General features: G+C 44.5%; 1 protein-coding gene across 2 annotated transcripts in view; it reads right to left on the bottom strand.

Moving 5' to 3' along the window:
• Positions 1 to 26,090, bottom strand: part of SYNPR (synaptoporin) — a 103,010-nt gene that overhangs the window by 11,142 nt on the left and 65,778 nt on the right. For both annotated transcript variants that reach the window (XM_027700741.1, XM_027700740.1), the window contains 2 exons: positions 17,802 to 17,926; positions 817 to 1,015 (listed from right to left, as the gene is read on the bottom strand). In XM_027700741.1, coding sequence (XP_027556542.1) covers positions 817 to 1,015; positions 17,802 to 17,926 — 324 coding nt within the window. The remainder of the gene's footprint in view (positions 1 to 816; positions 1,016 to 17,801; positions 17,927 to 26,090) is intronic.

Genomic DNA, 26,090 nt, shown 5'->3' with positions numbered 1-26,090 from the left:
GAGACCTGACCCAACTTCAGAGCAGGTGAGGGTCAACACACAGCCCTCAGCAGCCCAGCAAAACATGGGGTGTACCATGGGGCATGATACACTGACAGGTAACAGGCACCTGGAACAAAACTGGCTTTACTGTCTCAACTTATGAGAAAATAAATGCACAGCAGCACTTGCTTTTTATCACAAGCCTTCAGGAATCAGTAAAAGAAAAAATAAAGGCATGAACAGCCACAGCTTGATGGGTGCAGGCGATGATAACTGGAAGGCTCATAAACCAGCACAGAGACACAAACATGCTGGGAGCTCAGTGTCATACTGGAAAAACAGCCACATAATTCTCCAAAGCAAAATAATTTGACTGAACCCAGCAGTAATTAGCAATAAGCAATCTCTCTAGCTAGGCTTTGATCAGGGCATGTTTTCATCTGTCTGCCAGGACATGCCCAAGATCTACTCTTTTCTTTTTTCCCCACCAATGAAGCTCTGCTGTCAGAGCCATAGGGCTCAGACCCTGATCCTGCAATCACTCAGATACACGTTCATTATTTGTCTGAACATCATCACTGCAGGCAGCAGGAGATAAGAGAGAATTGCATAAGTACACACAAGATTAGGACTAAACTCCACCTGCATATAGACTCTGTTACCCTTTGTGTTAAAATTGTAAGTCACCATTAAGATAAAAAAAAAAAAGCAGATGAATGCAGAGATGCTTTGGGCATTGGGCCACCTGGGTCTCCCAGACCACGCCACAGCCTCAACCACCAAAAAAGCAAGAGGTAAGACCTACGCCTGAAAACACTGCAAATGCACACTTACAATTAGAGGCCCTCTGTTGTTTTCACGGTACTTGTTCTGGAAGAAGATATAAACCACAGTGGCAGCCAGTGAGTACAGGAAGGCAAAGACTGCAATGGTGACGAAGAACTCCGCCGAAGACGAGAAGTCCCCTATCAAGGCGAGTGTTTCTTTGCGCTTGCCTTCACAAGTGGGAGCCTCGAAATTTACTTGATGCAACCTGGAAAACAACCCAAAGAGCAGCAGGTGAAGTACAGAAAATAGAAACTGTCATCTGAATAAAGATAAATACGTTTGCTCTGTCTCCATCTCGTTCCTGATGCGCATCGACCCCCGTGAATAACTGGCCCTCTAAGTAGCCTTGTGGGCTGTGCTCATTCAGAGCTGCTCGTACACGTGAGGTTACACGTGAGTGTCGAGGTGAGACTGAGCACCTGAACATATCTTTTAATCAGTCCCAGAGAAAAGTTGATGTTCCAATGGTTTGGTACAACCCTCCCTGTCCTCTCTGGGGTTTTGCCATGGCAACAACTGAAAAGGGATAAAATGAGAAACAATTTGATTCTCGAATTCTTACAATTAAGGCAGCAGAAAACAGGTCTTATCCTCTGTACTAAGCCCATGAGATGCCCACGTTTGCATGTTCACGGATTCCTTGTGTAAAATTGCCTAGTACCAGAGCTACCTGTGGCTGTTAGCCCACAGGGCTAAGCCACATAGTGCTTCTACATTAAAGGCTTTTAAAATCAAGTTGCAGCAAAAGTATACAACTTAGATCAAAGAAAAAGTCTGCATGCCCTGGTTTAAGCAATGTAAGCCCTAATCTTGTACTCATGCACTGATTTGCAATCAGTGACCAAGCTAATAGATTTGTGGTTCTGTATGAATGCTCCTGCTAGAGTCTTATTTTGCTTCAATAATTTTAATTTCTGATTCAGAAGAGGAAAGGAGATCCACGGAGGGTGCATTTTGGCAGGTCCTTGTGGATGGCCCAGATTAACATCAGTGGGGACAAGGGACCCGATAAAGGATCACACTTTTCTGAGGGGATGAAATCAGCAGCAATTACAGAACTGATGATCTGGTGCTGAGAAAGGATTAGGCCTTTGGGGAGACATTCCTCTGCTCAATGGCAATTAATGTGTGCAACAGCAAGCCAATGGCAGCAGCAGCCATGAATATATACCTAAATAAAAAGTTAGGTCCCCAGAGGAAAACAAAATACTCACAGCAGAAATCACAGAAGATGAATTAATGGACATTGGAGGATTGAATGAGTTTTTGCTTTTGCTGGTCCAAACTAAAGTACCCGAACATGTAGGCAGAACTTTTTCATCAGCAGCTGATACATAACGCCTGTTATTTGCCTCAGGCATTTACTTCCCTGAGCTTCTGTCACTGGTGTAGTGGTGGGATGAAAACAAGAAACAAGTTTGGCCAGATTGTGGAGATGAGCAGTGGCTGAGCTGCATTCCCTGTGCAAACCCAGCACAGGGATGAAAACTGAACACGTGAGAGAGACCCAAATGTTCACAATCAGTTTCCTGACTTGTTTTCTAAGCTTCCTGGCATCACTGCATACACACTTTCTGTCAGGGCTTATTGTTCTTTTCAAAAATTCGGGAAAAAAAGGGGAAGGAAGATTTCCTAGTGCTTGTCATGCCAATTTTGTAGCCTGGAGAGAAAGTGGCTTTGTTTTAACCATAACCACGATAATGGAAAGATTTGCATGGTCTAAAAATAAAGCTTTCTCTGCTTCCCTCATGTACAGCTGCTTGGGTGCTGTACTGAAACAGAACGAAACCAGGAATCTCTTTCAAAGCCGCTTGAAAACAGCCTTTATGAAGCTCTGGATCAGTAAGAAATGTGGCTCCATCCCTCTTTCCCCAGAGGAATGCAATGCTGTGCAGCCAGAGGCTGTCCTCACAGTCCTTGTCAGGGCTCAAGGCCAGGTTTCACATCCCACCCAGACCATGGGACTGCAGTCTGGGGTAGGAAGGACACCTGCAATGGGGAGCCAAACCAGAGGTGGGGACCACCCTGTGCTCTCATCTACCTGCAGAACAAAGGTCTCCCTGTCAGCTCAGACTGGGCACCTCAACACTAAAGGTTGGGTGGGTTTTCTTTGGTTGGCTGTTGTTGTTGGTCCAAACCTCCAAATGCTTGATCAGCCTTTTCTGGTTCTGACATTTGCTGTGTTTGAAGGGCCACATTCAGGTACCACAGCTGCTGTTAAAGGGTCCTGCTGTTGGATGCAGGGTCTGCTTTTCCAGCTGAGCACAGCAAAAGCTGGGCTTTGCTGCAATGGGGGGAGTTCTGTGGTTTTATGTATGCTACCACCTCCCCTCACATCACTTGCACAAGCACTATGAAACTGGGCTGAGCTACATTAAATACAATCCAAATGCCCTGGGAGGAAAAAAAAAAAGAGGCAATTCTGCATGTGTTTTATTGTGTAAAACATGTCTTTGTGGTATTTTTTTTTCCTGTACTCCCCTGGAGCCCTGAAACAGTGCACCAGGCAACACATGGTGTTCAAACTCCTGTGCATATCAAAGAGGAAATAACTTAAGGAATGCTTCTATCAAGGTTTAAACTGGGAGTTGCTGCCCACCCCTGTCCCTCTGACTGTCCACAGTCACCACAGCCCCATCCAGCCTCATCATCAGCAAACACCAGCCTTTACAAAACATGGTAAAGTAACTGAGACCATTTTCCTTTTTTATCCCCTGTTTTCCTGACTTTACCTCAGTTCTGAATCATAAGTGAGAAAAAAAATGTTAATATATGAACATATCTTCCCAGCAGTGCTTTTGTGGCCAGGCATCTGTCAGGGATACGAGATCACAGAAACCTTCTTCCATCAAGTTATTTTTATTCACTTCCTTTTCTTTTTAGATTTCCCCATCCTCTAAGAAAATGTGCAGTAATTGGGGCCTCTTGTGGCCACCTCACCTCTGCCCAAACAACGGAGATCTCTGTTGTGCAAAGGGCCTCAAAATAGACCATGATTCAGAGCTGGGAAGAGGAGATGTGGCAGGGAAGAGAGGTGAGGGAGCCAAGCCCTAAGGTGGTTAGGGTGGATGCTGACTTCACGGGATACATCTGAAAAGTTTTTTTAAAGCAGGGGAGGATCAGTGACAGAAAATCCAGTTTCACTAATAGAAACCTCTTTGATCTGGAACGGCACCTTGGAGAGAAAGCTCTGACTTTTTCCACTGATGTTGCTGAGTCAGCCTTTCTGGGGGCAGGATAGTTTGGTGATGACTCACAAAAAATTAATTACCTGTACCTCTGCCTCCTACTTTTGATGTAATTCTACCTGTTGTGCCTCTTACTTCCTCTGACTTATTCTTCTTTCATCTTCTCTTATCTCTCATTGTTTACACCCCACCTTTTCCTTCAAGTCACCCTTGGTCAATGTCTTCCTCCTGCTGCATTTCTGATTTTCAGCACCACCCCTGCATTCCACCTTTGCCTCTCCATTTCCCACACAAAACCAGGAGCACCAAGAGTGACCCTTTGCAATCACATCCTCTGCACTTTGTTAACATCTGACAATACTGTTGGGCTGCATCAGCAGAAGTGATTTTTCACTGATTATTGGACAATGCAAATAAGGAACACAACAGCAATAAATTTACTTAATTAGGGAAACAAGTAATGAAAAACCTTTCCCCCTCTAAGTTCCTCCAGTGTTTTTTGCTTTGTACTGCCTTGAGTATTGCTATTTACTCAGTAATAAAGCTGCTGACTTAGGAATGTGACCTTGCACTCCACACTCAGCAGAGCAGCACTAAGGTCATCCTCGCTGCCCACTGCTACTGGCATCATCCCCTTCACTAACGTCAGCTGCCACTGCCAAGCCATCCAGGCCTGAATTCCCTCAAATTCACTTCAGTCTGAAGCAAGTCCACCAAACGCAGTCAAGTTTCACTGATGAAGTCACGGTAATTAAGGGCTTCTGAGGTTTCCTCTACCGTTTGGCAAACTTGCCGTTGCCGTGGGAAATACGATGACAAGACAGCTGTATTGTCTGGCTTGACAAGATCAAAAGAGGGCAGGAATCTTTTACAGGGAAAAAAAGGATTTTTACATTGTTCCACAATAGCAAAGAGCAGTTACATTTTCAGACACTAATTACCCCTGCTCTGAAAACAATACATGAAGCCAGACACACTGAACAAAGCTACAGCTGTTACGTGTGCGTGGGGGAGCAGAAGCTGTGCTCTCTCCATGTAAATGAAAAGTTGCCTTTCCTTCCTGAACTTCCCCAGTACAATATTCAAGCCACAGCTTGCTTTTCATCACAGCCCCTCATTTTTTCAAGCAGTCTAGTTCCACTGGTGATCCTTGAGCACAAAAATGGTCAGAGCCAACAGCCCCAAAGACCCTCCCTGTCCCATGTCCCACTCCACCAGCAGACACAGAAGAGCCCAAGCAGGGGAGTAAGCACCCAGTGATCTAATCATGTCTGACTCACCAACCTCCCCCTTCAGCAATGCACCCAGGGTTTAGACTTGAAGCCAACAGAACACACAATTAAAAGCAAATATGTGCTCAAGTGGTATTGATGAACCAGCACAGATTTCCACTCCTGGGCTTTGATCAGTGTGTGGATTAATAAATAACAGATAAAGTTCTGCTTTCAAAAATTCTCAATGAGGATTAGTGTTTCTCCATTCCTTTACTAGGACCTGGTGAAAAACAGGCAGAAAAAGCTCTCTGTTTTGGCAGGTTGTCCTATTTTCCGAAAATAGCATCTTGTAATCCACCCCCCAACCCGTCTACAACATGCTGGAACAAAATCTGCAACACCCACACACGTGCTTGCAAAAACCTAGAGCTCCATTATCCTTTCATTGGGCTTTATTTCCCCTTCACTTGTTTCTGGTAGTCAAACTGTCAATTGTCTTTACTGTCTGCAAAGCCCCAAGAGAAATACATCGCTGGAAACGAGTTATTGCAGGTGGTGCTCACAGGGGGGTTTCTTGGGAAATGTTTATCTTGGCTGATAATCTCCAAAATGAGGGGAAAATGAAATTTCAAAATACAGTAGTGAAATGCTGACATGCACAGGGCCCCTTAGCAAATCAAACTGTTCTGTCGAGGCACAAAACGTGACAAGGGTTTACACCTTCCTTTCTCTAGGATACAGAGTAAAGGCATTTCTTCTAATTAGCCCTGAAAACACTGGAATTCCCTAATTTCAGAGGATTATACTGATGTGCTTTCACATCACTGCCTCCAGCCAGCCAGTCCCTGGGCAACTGTCCCTTTTCAAGGTGCCATATTTGGATTTTTTGAAGGTTTAGTGAGAGAACACAAATAAATGGGAGCTTTTCCTCTCACAGCAGAGTTCATCACTCCTGTAAAACTTCTCCAGAGATATTACCTGCATTAAAAAAAATACTTCAAAAGTAATCTTTAATACTCAGGTGAAAGTAGAAATCTGTCTAAGAAGGAAAGGTCTTTTTTTTTTAAACGAAAATTGAGGTCCATTGACTCTTCCAACACTCTTCAATGCCTGTTCCCAAGGAGGAAGTAGCCCACACAGTGTTCCTCACTACAAAGAACATTTCCTGTGGTGCTGGGCATCCCTGTATACTCAGTGCTAAATTCTGTCTATCTTCAAGGCTGCTCATACAGTAAGGAACAGGTTTCCTTCCAGCCTTTCAGAAGATGGATGGAGTGAGCTCTGCAGCTTTCTCTTCTTCCTCCTCCCCTCAGATCTGCTCTCCGAGGACAGACTCCTAAGGGGGGGAGCCCTGCAGTGATGAACCCATGTCACAAGCTCTCATACACACCACAAACTCTTGCAGAGGGAGCCACTGCTAAGCAGCTGCCCTCAATCCATATTTCCTGCAAATTATCAACATTATCCAGCAATTCCCACAGGACCTGAATTTTTGCACCCAGGCATCCCGGAGCTGTTGAAGTTAGTCTGAGGCAGCCAGCCTGTTAATACCACATTTGAACAGCTTGAAGTTATTTATCCCAGCACTGCCTGAAGGCATTTGAAACAGTGAGGTGCTTATCCATCCTTTCTAACTGTCCCAACAATTTTCCATTCCTCACTCTACACCAGTAACACCTCTCCAGACTCCACAGTACCCAAAGGTGCCTTCAGTATCCTCTTCTCCTCAGTATTCTCCCCTTCCACAGCAGAAGCACATGATTTTCTACCACATACCTGTCCTTATGAAATCAATTCATTTTTCTTCGGAGACTGAAAACAAAACTAAAATTTTCCAGCTGACTCAGCAATCCAAGCCTGGTCTTTTGTTTATTTGCTTTCTAGAGGAAGCAAGAATACAGCTGGCTGATCAAAGAGTATTTGAAAATATTTCACTTTCAACTTCTGTGCGCTTGATGAAACCTCTCCATTTACTAGGAAAAAAACATCCCAAAAAAGCCCACATCACTCTAGATTTATTCAACACTACCAGTAGTTTCACATAAATACATACTTCATCTTGCAAACATTTATTCCTAACTCCTATCCTGGGCATCTGAACATTCTAAAGATCTCCCCCTTGTCACAGCTGACGTCAGTGGCTTATACCCATCCAAATCCATGTCCACAGCAGCATCACCAAAAAACCCCCCGAAGATGCTGCTGAGAAGTTGACCAGGAAAGCTGTAGCAACTTACACACTCTTCTGGTTTATGTCCAGTCTAAAGAATGGAAAATATTTTCCCTCTTCACATTTCCAATTTCTTAGGTTGTCAGGTTCCCAGCCTTCACTAGCACATCGCTGTGGTGCAGATGTTTGGCCAGTACTGGTTTCACAGGACAAGGTGCCAGGCGCAGCTGCTGTCCCAGCACACCACACTGTGTGCTGCACTGGGAGAGGGGGCAATTCCCCCAGTGCAGGCAGCTCGGAGCAGGCACACCCCCATGCCTATCCAGAGCTGGGCACCATGCACATCCTCTGCTCCATCCCCCTCCATCTCACATCTCTTCTCCTGCTAACACAGACCCTCCAAGGTGCTCAGGCCTCCAGAAAGTGAAGCTACAAAACCCTTTTGACGTTGGGATCTAAAGCCATTGGAAGAAGGACAACCCTGGTAGTGGGGAGAGGACACCAGTGCCACATTCACAGCTTTAGATCCCTCCTGCAGGACCTGCTCCCAGTGACTGAGTTCACAAAGCTCTTGGAAAACAGCCTGTGCAACAGTTTCATTGCAATCCCAGGGGAAGAAGCGTCCCGGACCCGTGCCAGCCGTAGCAGTGAACCTCCCCAGACTGTGCACGTAGCAGCACTGCAAACCCTAGTACTCCATCGTAGCACCAGAAGAGAAAAAAAAAAGCTCATTATAGAACACATGCCGTCAGGAACACTCGGAAAGCTGAGTGGGTGATCCCAACCCCACTTCCAAACCTACATCCAAGACCCAGATTTATCTCCCAAGATATTTTCACAGCTCTTCTCAGGAACACATGCCTTTACTTGCTGTGCAAGCAGAGCACAGCGCTCAAAGACCAGTTTTTACAACCCAAATACCTTCCCAGATTGGGCACTTACATTCTTTGTGGTACAGACTGGTGGCATTATGCTCTGATTTTCCCTTGCTGAGCTATATTCTTGGGGTGAACTGCTTCCTAGTCCCTGGGAAGTTTAGCTGCTATCTCTGAAGGAAAGTAACCCTTAATTATTCTAAAAAAATGTCATCATGTTCATGGAATAAGGCAAATTAGGAAGCCTGAAAACACCACAGGCATGCCTTTACCTCACCACATACACAACTGTTCAATGTCACCTGGTCCCACCATGAGATCCTGGCTGAACACACAGTTCTGATGTCCCTCTTGCTGCCCTCTCCTCTGGACAGACACAGGAATCAGCTTCCAAACTAACAAGCCCCTGTGAGAGCTGAACAAAAGCTTCCATACGGAGAAAGATCTACAAAAATCTAAACAACTACAGATAAAACACAAACAATCAAAATCATAAAGCAAAGGCCTTAAAAAGTCATTGAATCTACTAAGACCATTTCTGAGTGGAGGGTGTATCAAATCCCTGGGCAGTGTTTTTGTGTGGAGTGATGTGGGACTGCTGATCCCCCATTCCTGCACCCCAACACGCTCTGCTGTTGCTTGGATCAGTTCATAGCACTCACACCACCTGCAATACACCTTGCCTTCCACAATCAAATGGGCCATGAACTCCTAGTAAAAGTATTCCAAATTCTTGGGCATCACCTGGTGTTCAGCCAGAACCACCCGAGAGCATAAATCCTTCGCCCTGTGAGCAGCAGTGTTCACATACAACTTGATCCAGGTCTACACACCACAAAAGCAGCAATTTCACCTCCAAGACTAGCTAAGATAAATGGAAGAGCAATTACAGAAGACACAGCAACATTTACGCTTTGTATTTCAACATAACTTTGCATTTTAACTGTAATTTTCTCAAGTATATTGTCCTAACGTGCTCTGTAGAGTTTTAGGGCATGACTCCAATAAAACTCCCAGTCACATTGGAAGGACATCAAATCCTTTTCTCAGGGAGCTGGTGGGTTCCAGTGCAGGCTGAGGGACCCACAGGTCAGGAGCCAAGGAGACCTGCAGGACTGCCAATGGACCTGTGGACAAACTGCCAGCACCTTCATACTCTGAATAGCCCAGGAAGTGTGAATCCAGAGAGGACAGGCACTGAGTGGGGCTATGCTGGATGGGGTTGGATGCCCATCCTCTCCAGAGTCTATTGAATAAGAAATATTGCATTAAACTCTTGGTAAATAAATTCACGTAGAATCCAGGTGTAAGAGGAGATCAAAGACATCCCAAATATCCCATTGGCTATAGTCCTGGTGAAACCTTCAGGGCTGCTGCACAGCAAATGCACATTTGGGAGCAGGGAAAAGGGGAAGGACATGTTTGATTGCTCCCTAGCTGGGTCACTACACGCCATCTGGGGTATGGGATCAAATGCCAAACAAAGCAAAGCTGAAAGGTTTCTGCTTTGGTTGCTTCTGTACTGACAGCATGAAAATGTGCAAAAAGAAATTTGCAAGAGAAGTTGTCTAAAGTCTGACTTTCAGGAAAAGCCTTTGTGGCAGGCACAGATAAAACACCATCACTGCACAATACCGCAGAGACTATTCATGAATATATATTAAAAATTCAAATTGTGAAAAATCTGCATATATTAACAAATCCAAAAGTGACTTCCACTTTAAGAACAAATTTGGCCTAAAGAATTAATGAAGAATTTTTCTGGCACTAAAAGACTGTTAAGCATAAAATATAGCCTCTGTGAAGAAAAATCAGCCAGTCTGGATCGATTGGACCATCCAAATTCATCAAAAATCCAATGGCTTTGAGTGCCAAGAGAAGAGCTCTACAATTTAATAAAGATTTAAGAAAGTGTTCTCCCTTATCTGCAGCAGACAGCATCTCCAGAAAGTTGCTACCACTTTTCCCTCCAGCTATGTGTCCATGGGCGCTGTGTCCACGCAGTGTTTGTACTTGGACATCCATAGCAGAAGACAAGAACTGACAATTCTGAAGGGCGGCAGAAAAAGACAAGTCTCCTCTATGGCCCCAGTTCATCACCCAAGGACATGTTTCCTTCAAGTTTTAAGGAAGTAAAACCTACAAAGTAGAAGCTGAGGATAGCGGCAACTGAGACAACCTCAACATCTGGAAAAGTCATGTTGTCTGCAGAGCTGCTGCCTCACGACAAAAATAGTGCCTGGGCCAATCAGCTTGTCCCTGGTTGTGCAGTTGACTGGAGACTTCACAATTTTACACATATCAACAGCCAGACCTCCTCCTCTGACCTATTCAAGCACTGCCTGAGCAAAGGTTTTGCCACCCTTGGACTGTGGCTTCTTGGCTGTGTACAATTCAGTTTGGCCCAGAAGCAAAGCCACTCAGACCAGCTCTCAAATTGTGGGGGCAGAGGATGATGTCTTCCTTCAATGGCACAGTGCTGAGGAGCAAACACACAGGGTCAGCCTCAAAGAGAGGGTGAAGATGTGGCTCTATCGGATTTCTGGTGGTTTCCTATAGATCTCAAAGGGTCAAGTGAGTGGAAGCATCTCCCAATCCCTCACTTGTGGGAAAAGGGTACTTGAATTTATCCACAGTTCAAACAAAAGTGCAAAGTGGCAGTAATGACCATTCTTTGGCCAAGTTGCCAATCTTGAAGATTTCTACTAAGTGGGTTTTGAAGACTGTAATTGGGGTCAGGAAGAGGCACTCAAAACTAGACAAGTCACAAAGTCATCCTTATTTTTATCTGTTTTAATCAAACCAGCAAGGATCTCATCAAACTCTGACAACAGGAATTAAATTGTACATTGTGCTCATGGACAGCTGCTGTCACAGACCACAGCTGTCCAAGTAAAAAAGCACATTTTCTTCCATTCTACTGTACTCTTGGTTTGAAGACAGTATCCCCAGAGCCATGAAGACTCTTAGACATTCGAGAACACTGATTTGCAGTTTTTAACTACTTCAGTAGTCTGTAGCCACGCACAAGCAAGCAAAAATATCATGGCATTCACTCTCTAATAATAAGAACCAGTTACAAAAACGTGAAATATTCTTTCCTAAACTATGTTCACTCAAAGTTGAAAAGTATTTATTCTGCAGACCTGGATCACCTTTTCCCCAGCCCAGGAGACAATGTAGGAGCAAACAACTCTAAGCCAATAGCTCATTGATCAGGGTGCTCAGCTCGGCTTTGCGAGCTCCATGTTCAGGTTGCTCATGGGCTTGTTTCAGTACAGAGACTTGACCAAGGTCTTTGATGCCTTCACTGCCAGCAAAGTGCTGGGGCCATACTTTAAATAGCTCAGAAAGCTCTTGCATTCATGTCATGATGGAATAAAATCTTTTTACTGAGTTTTCACTGGGAAAAAAAAGATTTTGAAAAAATTGAGCTGCACTTTTCTGGCCAGTCCTACAAATTACCAGAATGTACAAATCACAACTGAGGGGAAAAAAAAAAGTCTGTATTTCCTAGTTAAAAATAGTTCTAATGCTTCAGCTTGCATCATCAGGCCGCATTAAATATGAAGATAATTTCATGAAGGTGTCATGATTAGAGATATCTGTGTCCTGAAGGAATTCCTGAATTTTGCTCAGCAGAATGCAATGTTAGCTTCCTCATCCGCATAATTTCCAGTTTCCACTAGCAGTAGTTAAAACCTAGAAGCCCTGGTCAGGCAAATTATTCTTTAAGAGGCCAAAATAACGTAAAAAAAGCACTGATGAGATCAGGGGATCTGATGAAACTCCAGATGAAACTTATGAAAGATAATTAAAGCCATGACCAAGCCCTCAGTGTCCTACAGAGCTAGTTTATATAATCAGGGTATTGGTGAAAATCTCCAGCTTCACTGATGTATTATTGAACACTTTTCCTCTGCAGTTCAGCTGTTAACCCCCTGTCCTCAGTGCTTGACAAGATGGTCACAGTTTGGCAAGAAAAGGGACTAAATTGATGCATCTTTCATGGACAAACCTATTGCAGATCCAGAAGGAACCACTGTCAACACATAGCTTGTGCTCTTCACTGCTGAATTCCACCCCATCATCCCTGCAACTCCTGCTTGTGCAAAAGCACAGTTTCTCAAAAGCACCAAGTCTTGTTCAGAGTTCCAGGATGGAGATTTCTCCCTTTGTTAAGCAGGAATGGGTCATGCAGAGTTTAACCAGTCCCTCTCACCTTCCTGGGAGCTCTGCCAAATTCACCCGGGAACTGGGGAATCTGCATTTTGGCACAGAGCACACCTGCAGCCAGACCAATTCCTGCTGGCTTGCTTTTACTTCCATCTACCCACAAAAGGTTTACAAGGCCCCAGTTTGCTTTTCTAGAAGGGGCATCTTCTGTGAGACGAACACATCCAAAATAAAACACAAACCTTAAGGAGTTCAGTTCAATCAGTGACTTTATTCCTTCCTATCTCTCGCCCTCCCAAGACGTCTGGGAAGACAGCCTGCCACAGTTGACTGAAAGTCAGCGCTGCAGGCAACTACTTGGTTTAGAGACTATCCATTTATCCTGGTCCCCCAGCCATAATAAACATCTATAATCTTTCAGCCAAAACATTTTTCACTAAATTCTGAAGCAAGATTTACTACAAATGGATGATAAAAAAAATAGAAGGCTAGTACATTCTGGCACAGCAATGTGCTAACATTAACAGAGACCTTTTCAAAGAAAGATATATGCAAAGCTCACAAAGTTAGATGCTTTCTCCTTAATTATAATTTGTAACTTCTAAGTAGGCAATTCAGATCTGGCTGTCATATTCCACATAGAAGACTAGCCTACCCATCGCATGCAGATGAAGTGAACACTTTAAAGAGTGCTCAATGGGAACGTCTTTATTCAAATGAGATCCTTAAAGTGAATGAAAAGCTCCCATAAAACACAATTTCCTTTTCCTTCAAAAGCAAGGATTACTTCAAGAGACAGCTTTCCTAGCACACCGAAAAGATATTAATAGGTGATTTAGAATGAAATGGAAAACATTTGTTTTGCTTACTTCTGTGACACAAAGATGTGCTCAGATGTATTTTCATCAGGTTCTCACATTAGCACCACAAGGAAATTCCATTCTCTCCCACCAGTAACTGTGACTCAGTGCTCCCAGCACCTATGCACATGTTTAACTTAACCACTGTCTTAAGAGAGGCTGTTTAAAATTTAACCATGTCATCCTCCAGGCCAATATTTTCCAAGCAGTTTACAGGATGAATGCCACAAGAAGAGGCAAGAAACACTCCAAATAAATTCCCATGCAGTATTTAACTTGGGGATACACTGTGCATGTAGGCTGGGCTTAAGAACCTCCAAAAGCTAAAGACAAAGAGATTTTAGTCCAGGACCTCCTCAAGACTATAAAGACAGCAGAGTTATTGGGATTGTACTGAGATAGTTCTCCTTTCCCATTGTTCTGCAGATCCATCCAGAACAACACATCTCCACTCTGGGGATTCACATGAGCCACAGACCTCATCAGCATCACCCACAGGCAGGGCCTGGGCACAGCATTCCTCCCCTGGCCAGGACAGGAGGTAACCACAAAGCAGCAAAGAATACCTGTCACAGCACATCATCTTGAGAGCACTTCTGCTGTGCAAAGGTTCATTTAAATCAGCAGTTGAAGAAGCCCAAACCTTTCAGTGCAACTCTGTCAGTTACAAGTAAAACGTTCTGTTTGTGAGACAAATAATTACGTAGCGAAAAATCTCCAGTAGAGACTCAGTAAGTCAAGCAACCAAAAAAATTAGATTTTAGGAGAACTGGTGAAAAAGCACCTTAAAACAATGAATACCACCAACAAATATGTGCAGAGTAGGTATACTATTCCATCACTTGCTATCAAAGCAACACCAAGGAATAGCAAAGTACAAGATAAAAATGTTGCTGGGATCAGAGAAAATAATAAAAAAACAGGACCTTTACCAGGCCTCTTATTACAGAAAAAAAATATTGCTTCAGGGCATTTGGATGAGTGACAAATCCAATCTGAAAGGGTGATGGACTGCAAGAGGAACAAACAATTCCAAGATGCTGATTTCCTGCCCCCTACCCCTCAAAGAATCATTTCTGGGGTGAGGGTAAAGCTGATGAGCATCCTAATATGTGCCAAATTTGCAACAGATACTGTACTAAACACAGATCCTAATGCTGACAAAAATTGCTAGTGTGGAATCAGAAGTTTTTTCCATATTTGAACTTGTAAAGACTCTGAAATGCATATACAGATATGCAGAATAATGGCTGATTTGTGCTTTAAAGCATAAGGAAGGAAAGAACTTCTTCTGAATAAAACTAGAATCAGGCAGAAATGAGAGAAAACTTCCACTGAATATTTGAAACATCCTTATGAATATCAGCCTGGGCATGGAAGACTCTGGCAGGATCCATAGAAAAGTGTGGCAGAGGTCCAGGAGACACCGCTGGAGGGTATTAGGGTTTGGACTACAGGTTTATTTCCACATTACAGGGTGACTACAAGTTCATGGATGTGGGTTGCAGAAAGCTTAAATGAATTAGTTTAGTTGTGGATGGAAAAGCATCCACCTCGTCTCCTGTTCCAGAAGAGATGGTGGAGCCAGATTTGGGGTCAATTACCCAGCAGTGACATTGGAGAGACTCTTCTGTGGTTACCACACCCCAGCAGCACGAGCCCGGAGCTCTAATAGTATTATTGATTGCTATTGAATTAATTTATATTGCTTGCTGGACACTTTTGAAATTTGTAGGCTGGAGATTCAAAAAAAATCTCAGTAAGAGGTACGAAGAAGCTCCTTTGTTTCAGGAGCATCTGGAGCTACCTGCTGTGGAGTGCAATGCTTCTTCAGTACATTCAAGACTGGCCTGGGGCTACATGAATCACTGGTTTGAAGTTGCCTTGGCATTCACTATGTTTTAATCACACATCCCCAGACCCCACTAGAACTGGTTTTGCCCTCCTGCACCTTCCTTTTCTTTATCTCAGGTGATGGGCCCCAGAAGTACATGGTCACAAGTGCAGTGCCCCCTCCATTCAGTCTGGGAAACTCAGTCCCCATCCTGATCTTGCTTTACTGGGAACATTTTCAGGCTCCTTCAATCTCGCTTCCAAAACATCCAAGTCTTCTTGCTTTGCTAAGCTGCCCTGCTGAGCCTTACCACTTTGTTTACCTGCTTAAAGCTCTTGACACTTGTCATCTACTCGCCAAGGTCTAGCAGTTCATCTTCTAGGAGAAGAAAACAAAGCCTCAAACCCACACCAACAGGAACGAAAGCAGCTGGTAGCACAGCTGCATGGCTTTCTTCATTTCAAGTCATGCTGGAAGGAGCAGCTCATAAAAAACAGTGCTCAGGTATTCAGCTTGTCACTGCTGACAGCCACAACAGCAGTGGGGTGTCAGGTGCTCAGCAGCATCCTTTCCTTCCACCTACACCTCCCCCAGCTGACAGCCAATAATCAGGACTCTGAAGGCATTTGAAAGGAAAATGCCATGTGAAGACGGACTTGTTCAGATCTGAATGCAAGACAACTGGTGGGAAACTCATCCTGTCTACACAAAGCCTACGTGCCCATGCAGGGATATGAGCCTCAGGAGCACAGTCTTGATGAGGGAGCCTGAACTTAAAACGTTTGCTTTTTCCAAGGGTATTCGCTCCTCTACTAAGAGATGTTACCTTTCCCAATTAATCTCATTTCTGTTTTTTAGAGCATCCCACCTCCACTCTGTGGAGGGAGCACTGGAGAAAAGCAAAAAGAGCAAATACATGAGGAAGCCACAGGAATATTTAGATGAAACAATAAGATGACTCCAAGTTCCACAGGTAGCACTGGGCCAGATTTTCCAGGCACGCATCTGCTGCCCCATCTAGTCTGCACATCTTTGGACACCTTTTGCACGTGCCTCAGGTTCGCATACAAAAATCCCAGATTGCACAAAACCAGAGTATCTTTATGCTTCTCCCAAAACAGCAGCTGGATAAGCGTCATCTCCCTTCTCATCTGCACATTCCAGGTGTATTTACACCATGTAGCCAACCACCTCACTGCATATGCCACAGACCCCATCTGTGCATGCTGAGTTCAAGGGCCATCTACAGCCTCAGCTGGATCCCTCCTGCAGATAAGCCCTATTTTGCATCATCTTTGCAACATGCTGGAATGTAACAATTACCCATCAATTATTCCAGTTTTCTAATAAGCAAGACTGTGGGAAATTGCAGATCCAGCCACTTCCTTCTAGGAGAGATGGTCAAGCTGCCTGGTAAAACACCAGGAGATACTTGATGGCTACTTCTCTCCCTTTTATTAACTTTTAACATAAAATACTATTTTATAATCATGCAAACTAAAAGCACTTCACTGTAGGGCGTATTTGTAATGAATGTTGGAGAAATGACCTATTTGGAAGTGAATCAAATTACAAATTCACATAACTCAATTTTCAGGATCTCTCTTAGGCATACCAAGCAGAAATGAAAGAAAATGTAGACAAGTTCAAGACAAAAATAAACATTTGTAATACCAGAAACCGTGACTTTTTTGAGTAATAAATATGTGTCAAACAAGACAACGTTTCAAGGAAACAAATTCAGTTCCCACTGTTTGGAATATGCTATATTTTAGAACATGTTAAAGAAATAGATGTTTTCAAGTCTGGTCTGTGCATAATAATCATAAGCAAAACAGCATGTGATTTCCCAAGGAAGCATAATAATTTTAGAGTCACAGTGTACTAGACTTGAGATTGGATTATGCATCCTCTTCTTAATCATATCAATTCCTTGAAGAAATCACTTCTATAGAAGTGAACAGTTTCTACTGACATCTCTTAAAACAGAAGACTGTCGATGTTCTTTTGAAGCAGGATCTTAAACAGCATGAACATTTTATATATATATATATTTAAATGCACTACAGCTTTCAGATGTACTTAAACAACATAAAAATTGTTTTCTTAAATCACTAGGTTTAAAGCAGTCAGGCACTGAAAGATGCAGACAGGCAATTAGTAAAATTTTCAAAAGCATTTCAAAATTATGGTTCAAACTGGTTTTGGGTTTTTTGCTTCCCCTTCCCATGGAATAGCTATTTCAGACCCTTGCTACTCCAACGGATGGGAATCCTCCCTCATTTCCAGCTTAGTTAATGGCTACACTACAGTTAATGGATATTTTATCCCCATTTTTTTCCTTGGGTCGATGTGCCGTTTTGTTTTTCCTTTCCTGCCATTCTCCACCCCCTAAGCTGTCCTGGCCTTCCCAGGGCTCTGCATGCTCTCTTCTCCTTCGCTGAGCCCCCATTTCCCAGAGGTTCCCACAGACCCAACCAGACCAGGCGTGGCCAAGTTCATTCCTCCTTCACACCCAGAGCCTAAACGACATTGTGAGGAAAATTCAGGAAGCCCAGATTGGTGTTTAATCAAAAGCTGCTATAAATGATGGGACACCCCACTGCAGCCGGGTTCCACCCCAGCCCCCGAGTGCCTCCCTGCCAACGCACCGCCGCGAGCCGGCCGGGGTTACCTGAAGGGGTAGGCAAAGGCTATGTCAATGCTGAGGTCACTCTCTGACTTGTTTGCACAGTCCACACTGAGGCGCAGCTCTCCAGAGTACCCACCGCATGTTGCAAATGCAAAGATTGCAAAAAGCTGTCAAAAACAAACAACATTTTTATTTTATTTCATTATGGCAACCCCCACAAGCAGATCCACGCAGTAGCTCTTGCTGCAGCACCAGCCCCCTCAGGTCAGGTTATCCATCACTCTCTGCATTCAAAGCATTGTCACACAATACTCCTGCACCCTTCCCAAAAGCAGATGCAAAGAACCATGAAAAGTGAAGCTCTGCTGCCACGCAGACAGAAGCACCACCATTTGTCTATGCCAGGCATCTCAGCCCTCCCCTCCTGTCTTAAACCCCATTTGGGATTCACAACCCAGGTAGCTATTTAAATCATCCCACTGACAGGAGAGACTGGACAAGAAGAGAAGGATGAATATTGACTGAGCATAATGAGTCAGTCTTAACCAAAACAAAAAGAAGTATTCACAAGTTGCAACCAGAGTAGCAATAGTAGACCAAGAAGTGGCCGCCATCCCACTGCATGGCAAAACACAGAATTGTGTTGCCCCTCTTCCAGTTGATGTATGAACTTGGCAAAAAACCACTTTTTAAAAAAAATTATTTTTATTAAATCAGTACCATAATCCAAGATGGATATAAAGGTGCATGAAACTGACAGCAAAGCAGAAAAAAAATTTCCAAACTTCAGATAAAAATCAGGCAAATTGGAAAGGAACAAAGAGCTTGGGTGGGTCTGATGCAAACCCATACCACATCTTAATCTTCCAGGAGAGAAAAAAGTGAAGGAGGCAGTGTGAAGGCCAGAGACACATCAGCATTTATACCAAGGGTTCAAACAGAGAAATTGGAAGCAGGCATAAGTGTCTTAAAATATCACTGACACAGGCTTCCCTGTAAGACCCCGAGTAGAAGTAGGGACAGTTTATTTATGCAGTTGTAATTTAAATTAAAGGACAATGCAGCACTATAGCTCTGAAGTAACTCCATCAGCTGTAACAGAGTTACTATGAGATCTACAGAGGGGTAGATATGGGAAATGACAATCAAATGCCCGATTCCAGCCACAATTAAATAAGCTAAACGTCAGCAACCCTGAGGAACCAAACAGCACACACATCTGGGAAAAACCATGGTTTTGGACACTGAAAAATTATGCTGCAAGTAGATGTAATGGCAAAATAAAGAACTAAAAAGTATAATAAATAGAAAAAATAGATCTATTCTTGCTGCACAGGGCTTTGCAAAACACAACATTAATCTTAGTTCTTCCAATTCACAGCACAACCAAAGCTCTAAGTTTCAGCTGCTGAAGCAGTTTTGCCTGTGCACCTTTTCCCCAGAGACTGCCAGATTATAGGGGTGTCTCCTATTATGGGGAGACCCTCCCCAGCTGCAGGGTGATGTGCTGAGCATGATGGAGCACACGGCATAACAGGAGAACAATGCAAGTTCCCCTCCACTACTCACTTCCAACGTGATCAGGGCATATCACATACGGAGGATAGATTTGCAAAGGTATTTAGGTACCCAATGAGGAGGAAAGTTAATAAAAACTTTGATTGAATCAATTCTTCTTCCTGAGCCCACTGAAAAAAAGGAAAGCTGAATTTTACTATGAATTGACTTGCTAAGTATGTGCCACTATAACTTAAACAGTGTTCCTTCATCCTAAATAAGACGATTCCTCTGTACACAAAAGAAGTTTCTGCCCTTACATGTAGCACAGCACGGAAAATCAACATTAATCACCTCAGGTTAATTTGTGAGGTGATGTAAGAAAACAATATATTAAGGAGAACAGGAGAGAAACCTGACCTGCTTTCTGGCCTAATTAACAGAGTTGCAAATGCAAATGTTTTGCAGGTACATAGAGAGGCACAAAGATTAACAGTGATTTATAAAGCAGGAACTGAAAGCCTGTGGGTTGAGACCAACCTGGCATAAAGGAAGAGCCATCACCTCTCAGCTACAGCTCTCAGCAAGAGGACAAGTAGAGGAAAGAGACGCAATTGAAATGCATTGGAAATCACCATAATGGATGTCACCATGTTTTATCACCAATGACATAGAGCCATGCCCAAAAACACAGCTCAGGCTATTCCTTCCCAGAAAGTATCTCCTTCAGAGTTCCCAGTTTTTCCTCTCTCCTATTGAGAGCACCTCTGACAGCAGACTCGGCCACCTGGAGTCTCTGACCCTCAAATAGTTCAGATCTAGCCTTTACTCACCCTCTAGCCCCATGTTCAGCTCTTAAACAGCAGCTTTTCAGATGCCTTCACTTGTTCAGCAAACCCTCCAGGCACAACTACCAGCTTCCATCCTTGCTCAGCACACATTCTGCTCCACTCACCCAGTCAGCACCCACAAGGCAGGTGGGAAAGCAAAGAGGACACAGCTGGAGACTTTTATACCAAATTTCAGCAATGCCTCAGCCAACTCAAGCTTGGCTCCTTGCCATGGCTGGATCAGAGGCTGCTGATGGATGGGATCACCCAGCTGCCAATAATGCCCAGCCAGTCACCACAGCTGCATGCTGAGGCCACGAAGCACCTTTTGGAAGCATATTTACATTTTGCATCAAGGGAGAACAGAGTGAGGGCTGTAAATCAGTGGTATTTCCCTGGGGTATCTTGGTGAAGCAGTGGTGTAATTCTCCTTCTCCTCTTGCCTCTGCATTTTCCCTTTCCCCCCCACCCCGCCCCAGGTTGTGCTGCTTGATGTTGTTAGAGGAGTGCCCAATGAAATAAGCCAAGATTTACTTGCTGTTTTTTGTGCACACAGTAATTCTGTGGCAGTTTCAGGGATGCTGTAAACACCACTGTATTTTATTATAGCAGGATTTGTGTAAATGGCAGTTGTAAACCCCATAATGGGAGCTTTATGGGCCAGATTCAATAAAACCTCCATCTGCGAGATAATTTTATTGAACCTGGCCTCTCTGAAATTGAAAAGTTTATGGAGAAAGGGAAAGTGTTTCCCTGTGTTCCTATTTACTCTTTGCCTATAAATCCACACGCAGCACCACTCCTATCAGCAGTGTGCCTGCACACTGCTTCTCCCCTTCACATGAGATAAATCTCCCCCGCATGCAGTTACCCCTGGTTATCGCATGGCTGCTGCCTCCCACAGCTCAGCCCCAATGGCCAGTTCTGTGCTGGCTTCCCTGGAGCAGTCATGGAGAAACACGGTGCCCTTGAGGCAACAAATCCTTGTTGCCATGGCTGTGCCAGGCTAGTCCTGCCCGCTGGCACGGGAGCAAGGCAAACCCTGCCATCCCCTGTGCATCCCGTCCCTCCTGCAGCTGCAGGTATTGCCTTGACGTTGCAATGCAGTGGGGAGGTTGGTGCCTTCACATGCAACTGGACTCTTGCAGGGAAATGGAGAATGCCTGTCCACAGCCTGGATCATTGTTTACCCCACATTCCGTGTGGGATAACACGCCAAGCAAGCATCCCACTCATTCGAGGTACACTGTTGAAGCAGTTATCAACAAGCCCAATGTGGCCATAGACTGACGGGAAAGAGAGAGGAAGGGACATTTTTTGTGCTCCCCAGCAATGCATGTCTCCCATGTCCAGTCCAGCCTGGCTGGAAGATCACCCTTCTTCCTCATGGACTCAGACACGTCTGTGACAAGGCAGTGAGTTTCTGTATAGAGATGAGCATCCCATCCCCTGTTGCTGTTACAGTGATATTCCCTTTATGACTTCCAGCCTTGGCCTGGACTTTGGTATATTTTTGTCAGGAACTCAGGTAAATCCCATAGTCTAACTTAAACCAAGAGAAATTACATTCTTTACGATACTGTGGAACAATAAACAATCTTCCCTGTCAAATCAGATGAACATGTTTTAAAGTTCAGTTGGCTCCCTAGCACTTTAAGAAAAAAACAGCAATATAATACCCAGCAAAGCACATGCTTCTCACACCAGAGCAGGCCAGGAAAAGGTTCATCAGGTGATTTATGGGATCAGCTCCCTTCTTCCAGTGCCAGGCTTCAACACAACGGCAATAGATCCTCTAATTTGGTACTTAGGTGCTGTTATTTATCCAGGCTCAAGGCTGGTCTCCTTGTTTCCCAACCCAGCCATCCCTAGTGGCCAGGGACTCAGGGCGTGCGATGCCCTAAGGGAGCCAACGTCCCAGCTGTGCATGAGACAGTTGGTTGCATCTCAGCACACAACCCTGGACATCACACATCCCACAGTGGAAGGGAAAAATGGGATCATTTTCCATTGCTTCTCCGTGTTTGGCTTTCCGACAATTCCCCTCAATGCCTGCTGAGCGACAGGTTCACTCTGCACACCAGGAGAAGGCAGAATGACTCCTGACAAGGCGAGTTAAAAGGCTTATGTAGCACATGTTACAGCTAAAACGTCCCGGTAGGAAGATAACGCTGTCATTTAAAATTGATGAAACTTCTATATAAACCACTTGCTTTTTCTGGGAGCACGTCTGCCCTGTGCAGCAGCCTTTGGCAGCTTGCTGGCAGATGAGATGGAGCCATGCTGAAGGTGTGCCCCAAATCTATCCCACCGGAAAGGGGAGAACCCTGCTCTGCCTGAGGGCTCCTCGGTGAGTCCTCCAGGAGGGCAAGATCTGAAAAAAAAGCGCATTATTCTTGCCTGGAGCTGTGGTGGCCAAAAACAAGCTGTGAGAGACATAGTTCACTATGTGGGTTGGTCTCCAATGCTTTCCCTTGTGCTTGAGGGAGGAAAATGGGAATGAACCTGCTGGACGCTTTCCCAGAGAGGTCCTCCCCGCAGCCCCCTACTCCTGCCCTAGCACTGAAAAGCCAAGGGGAACTCCTGACACTTTTTAAAGAGCAACCTGAAATATTCAAAACGCCTACTCTATTATTAGTCATTTTACACGTTCAGAGTGTTTTAAAAAAAAGACCTATTTTCCTGGCATCATTTCTGGATGTAAGACTTCCCTTTCTCCATATTGCCATAATAAAGAGACTGCAAAACCCTTGCCAAACGTTCTACTGCTTTACACTTTCTGCTGCTCACTGTAGACAAGGGTGGGCATGGAGCGGGGAGGGAGCACGCGCCTCCAAGGGCTCTAGAGACGTCCCCCCTCAGCCGGCATCGCTCACCCAGCAGTGTCTCGTTAAACTGAGATTATTTATTTATAGGGCAGACCAGTAATTGAACATTATTATTAAGGCTGTAAAGGGAAGGTACGAAGGCACTAAATGACTGTACGGGAAACATTTACTGCAGAGCTGATGGTCCAAAATATGTCACCAGTGAAGGATTAGGAAGCACTCTCTCCTCCGGGTCTCTGCCTGTTTCTTTTTTAAAATCTGGCATTTTTCCTGCACGGATCTGAGCTGCAGACTTCCTGGAATCACTTCTCCTACATACAAGCCTTTGTGCACTGGAGATTATCAGATTATTGACTTTGGAATTCCTAATTATATCAACTTGACTGGTTGATGAATTGGAGGTGGATGGCATCGCAGCCGACGCAGTGCTGGGGGGGAGGCGATGACTAGCAGGAGTCATTTTCCTCCAACAGTTATACAGGGAGAAAGCTGAAATATATTCTACCCCTGCTGAGAAATAAACCCTAAAGCAATACTTCACAAATTGCTGGGATTTAGCGTCCCGTCCTCATAAATAAACAGCAGCATTGCTAAGAACACTCCTGTGCCTGTCCAGACCTGGCCTGTGTGGAGGGAAAAGCCCAGGGATGAGGGAGCAACTCAGAGTTCGGGCATGAAGAACCACATAGGCCACTGCCAACCACCTGGAGGAGATCAACCTGCTTTACAACTTCCTCACATGGCTGTGGGGTCTTCGCTGGGGCATTGCAACAGTGAACCCTTGTCTGGCATTTTAGGGCACCCGCAGAGAGCAGCCCTTGATGCTGCTGGCTGGATGGAAAGACCTGACCCCACGGCGGGCAGGAACCCCGCAGCATCCTCTGTTTAAAGCACAGCATTTCACTTAATGCTTAGCATTTTTAAAATTAAAAAAGCCAAAATACTTCATTTGATTTTTAATGGAAAGATTTATGGAAATGAAATTGGGGTATTTTTAGTGAGTAAAGATCATGTTATAATAATTTGGTTCCACAATACTTTAATCCCAAGGAGACAGATTTCTCTCTTTTTCTTTGAAGAAAACCTTTATCTTTTTTATTCATCTTCCATTGATTATTCTAAAAATCCCATTTAGCTCCACCACATAATGGTATGGTAGTCTTTCCTCATTATATTTTAATAGAATAAAACCCAACTGTATATGAGAGGATTAGATAGCCATTCGTTGGGGTAAAGAACATTGTTCCTCCAGATGGCCAGACAGAATCTATGTAATGCCTTTCCTATTTATTAAGTTCAAAATGTAATGCAAGCTGATGAGATGTGTTTCATCCAGTATTTAATGGGTCAGCCACACAGTTGAAAGCTAATGCTAAGGTTGGCAGCATGCATGGAAGAGTTAACAGCCAGAAAATAGAGACACATTTAGAGCATCTCTTCTTGGACTCAGTGAAATGAAAAGGGGGGACAAAGGTACTTACACAAGCAGGGCAGAGATGCTGAGCATTCCCAGCCCCTCTAACCATTAGTCAAAGGTTCGAGGTAAACATTTACAAGGGCCTGAGGGTTATTTTAATTTATTGTATAAATTGCTTTCTGCACAAGGACATTGACAGATTGGCAACAAGTCTTCCCTGAAACAACAAACACAGATATGTGCTGCAGACAGGTTTAGGAGCACCTGGAGTAATTACCTGGTGTACATGGCCTCATTTGGGATATATCACAGGAGTATCTACAGCCTGCAGCCCTTTTCCCCTCCGGCTGCAGAACAGCCTGGAAGTTACGGCTCTTCCTCTCCACAACTCCTGCTTTGTGTCCCCTTCTTTTAAGGACGTGGGAGCACAAGTTGGACAGACATGTTTAGAAATGCACATATAATCCCTGAATGACTCATGCTGTGACATATGTCACTGCAGCAGAGACATGTGCTCCTTTTTGGGCCTGAGAGCTTTTCCAGTCCTAGACTGCCAGCAAAAAATAACAACCATGGTGGTCTCTATGAGAATCCATATTGTGACAGTGCCTAGAGCATCACAAGTGCCCAGAGTCCAGGAGAGCAGCCACTCCTGGGCTGTGCCCCCTTCCTCTCGACCGTGCCAGCTGTCCCCCCACATGCCCACATTGTCTCATGAGCTGCTTTGGCATCAACCACATGTGATCACCATAGCCTAAACCAAGGAAAGCCATGGTGAGGTAAAGGAGAGGTTTTCTAACAGGTCATGTTAATTCTTATTTTAATAACAGGTAATACGCAACAACCTAGCAAACAGTCAGGTTAATGAATAAATGTAACTCTGTTCCTGCTCCCTCCTGAAAACACAGGTTTTGTGCAGACTTTACAGCGTGATTATATGGGATTTATTGTGTAACAAGTGTAAACATTTAATTACAAAATAAAAAAGGTTGGATGGCTGCTTGTTTCCCTGTTTGCTGGTGGGTTTAAAAGCATATGGGTTTAAAATGGCCAATGATGTAATATAAATGCATACAGAGCATGACCCAAGTTATTACTAAGTAGGATTTACTCCCTCTAATAATCACAGGGATTTACATTATGGCTGAGTGACATCCACACACGGGAAGCATTCTGTGAAGAGAAAGTGCCCCCGAACTTAATGTTGCTAAGCCTCTGATGGTCGATAAAGCCACGGGGGCTCAGTGACAACCAAGACTACACCATACCCTGTCCACTGCAGCACTGGGTGGCAGGGGACCACAAACCCAGCTTGCAAAAGCAGTGTTGTACACAGTGCACACACTATCAGCCCCGGGCTGGGGTTGGGACAAGGCACCTCTGCTAGCTGGAGAGACCAGCCCCATCCCCAGCTCTCCCAGCATCACCACCAGGCACCACCAGGTGGGTCGAGCCCCCTGGCAACACTTTCTGATGGCTGCTGGGACTGCTTCCTCACCTAATTTGTGTCTTTTTTCTTTCCATTAGGTTTAGCTCCTTTCCTAGCACTACTTGGTAGACCTGGGCTCCAGAGGAGAATTTTTCTGCTCTGGTGACAGATGCACACAGCGGAACTGAGAGGCTGGAACACTCCTCTGACCAGAAAACGCTCCGACAGCTGGGTCCCCACAGTGTGGCACAGCGTGGGGGCTGCAACCAAACCCTCCCTGGGTCAGCACCCACGGAAAATGATTATTACAGGAAAGGCTCCTGTCCTTCA

The sequence above is a fragment of the Neopelma chrysocephalum genome, unplaced genomic scaffold, assembly GCF_003984885.1.
Source record: "Neopelma chrysocephalum unplaced genomic scaffold, ASM398488v2 Primary Assembly neopelma1_147, whole genome shotgun sequence".
Taxonomy (NCBI): domain Eukaryota; kingdom Metazoa; phylum Chordata; class Aves; order Passeriformes; family Pipridae; genus Neopelma; species Neopelma chrysocephalum.
Note: the sequence above shows the minus strand (reverse complement) of the source record. Positions and strands in the feature narration are given on the sequence as shown.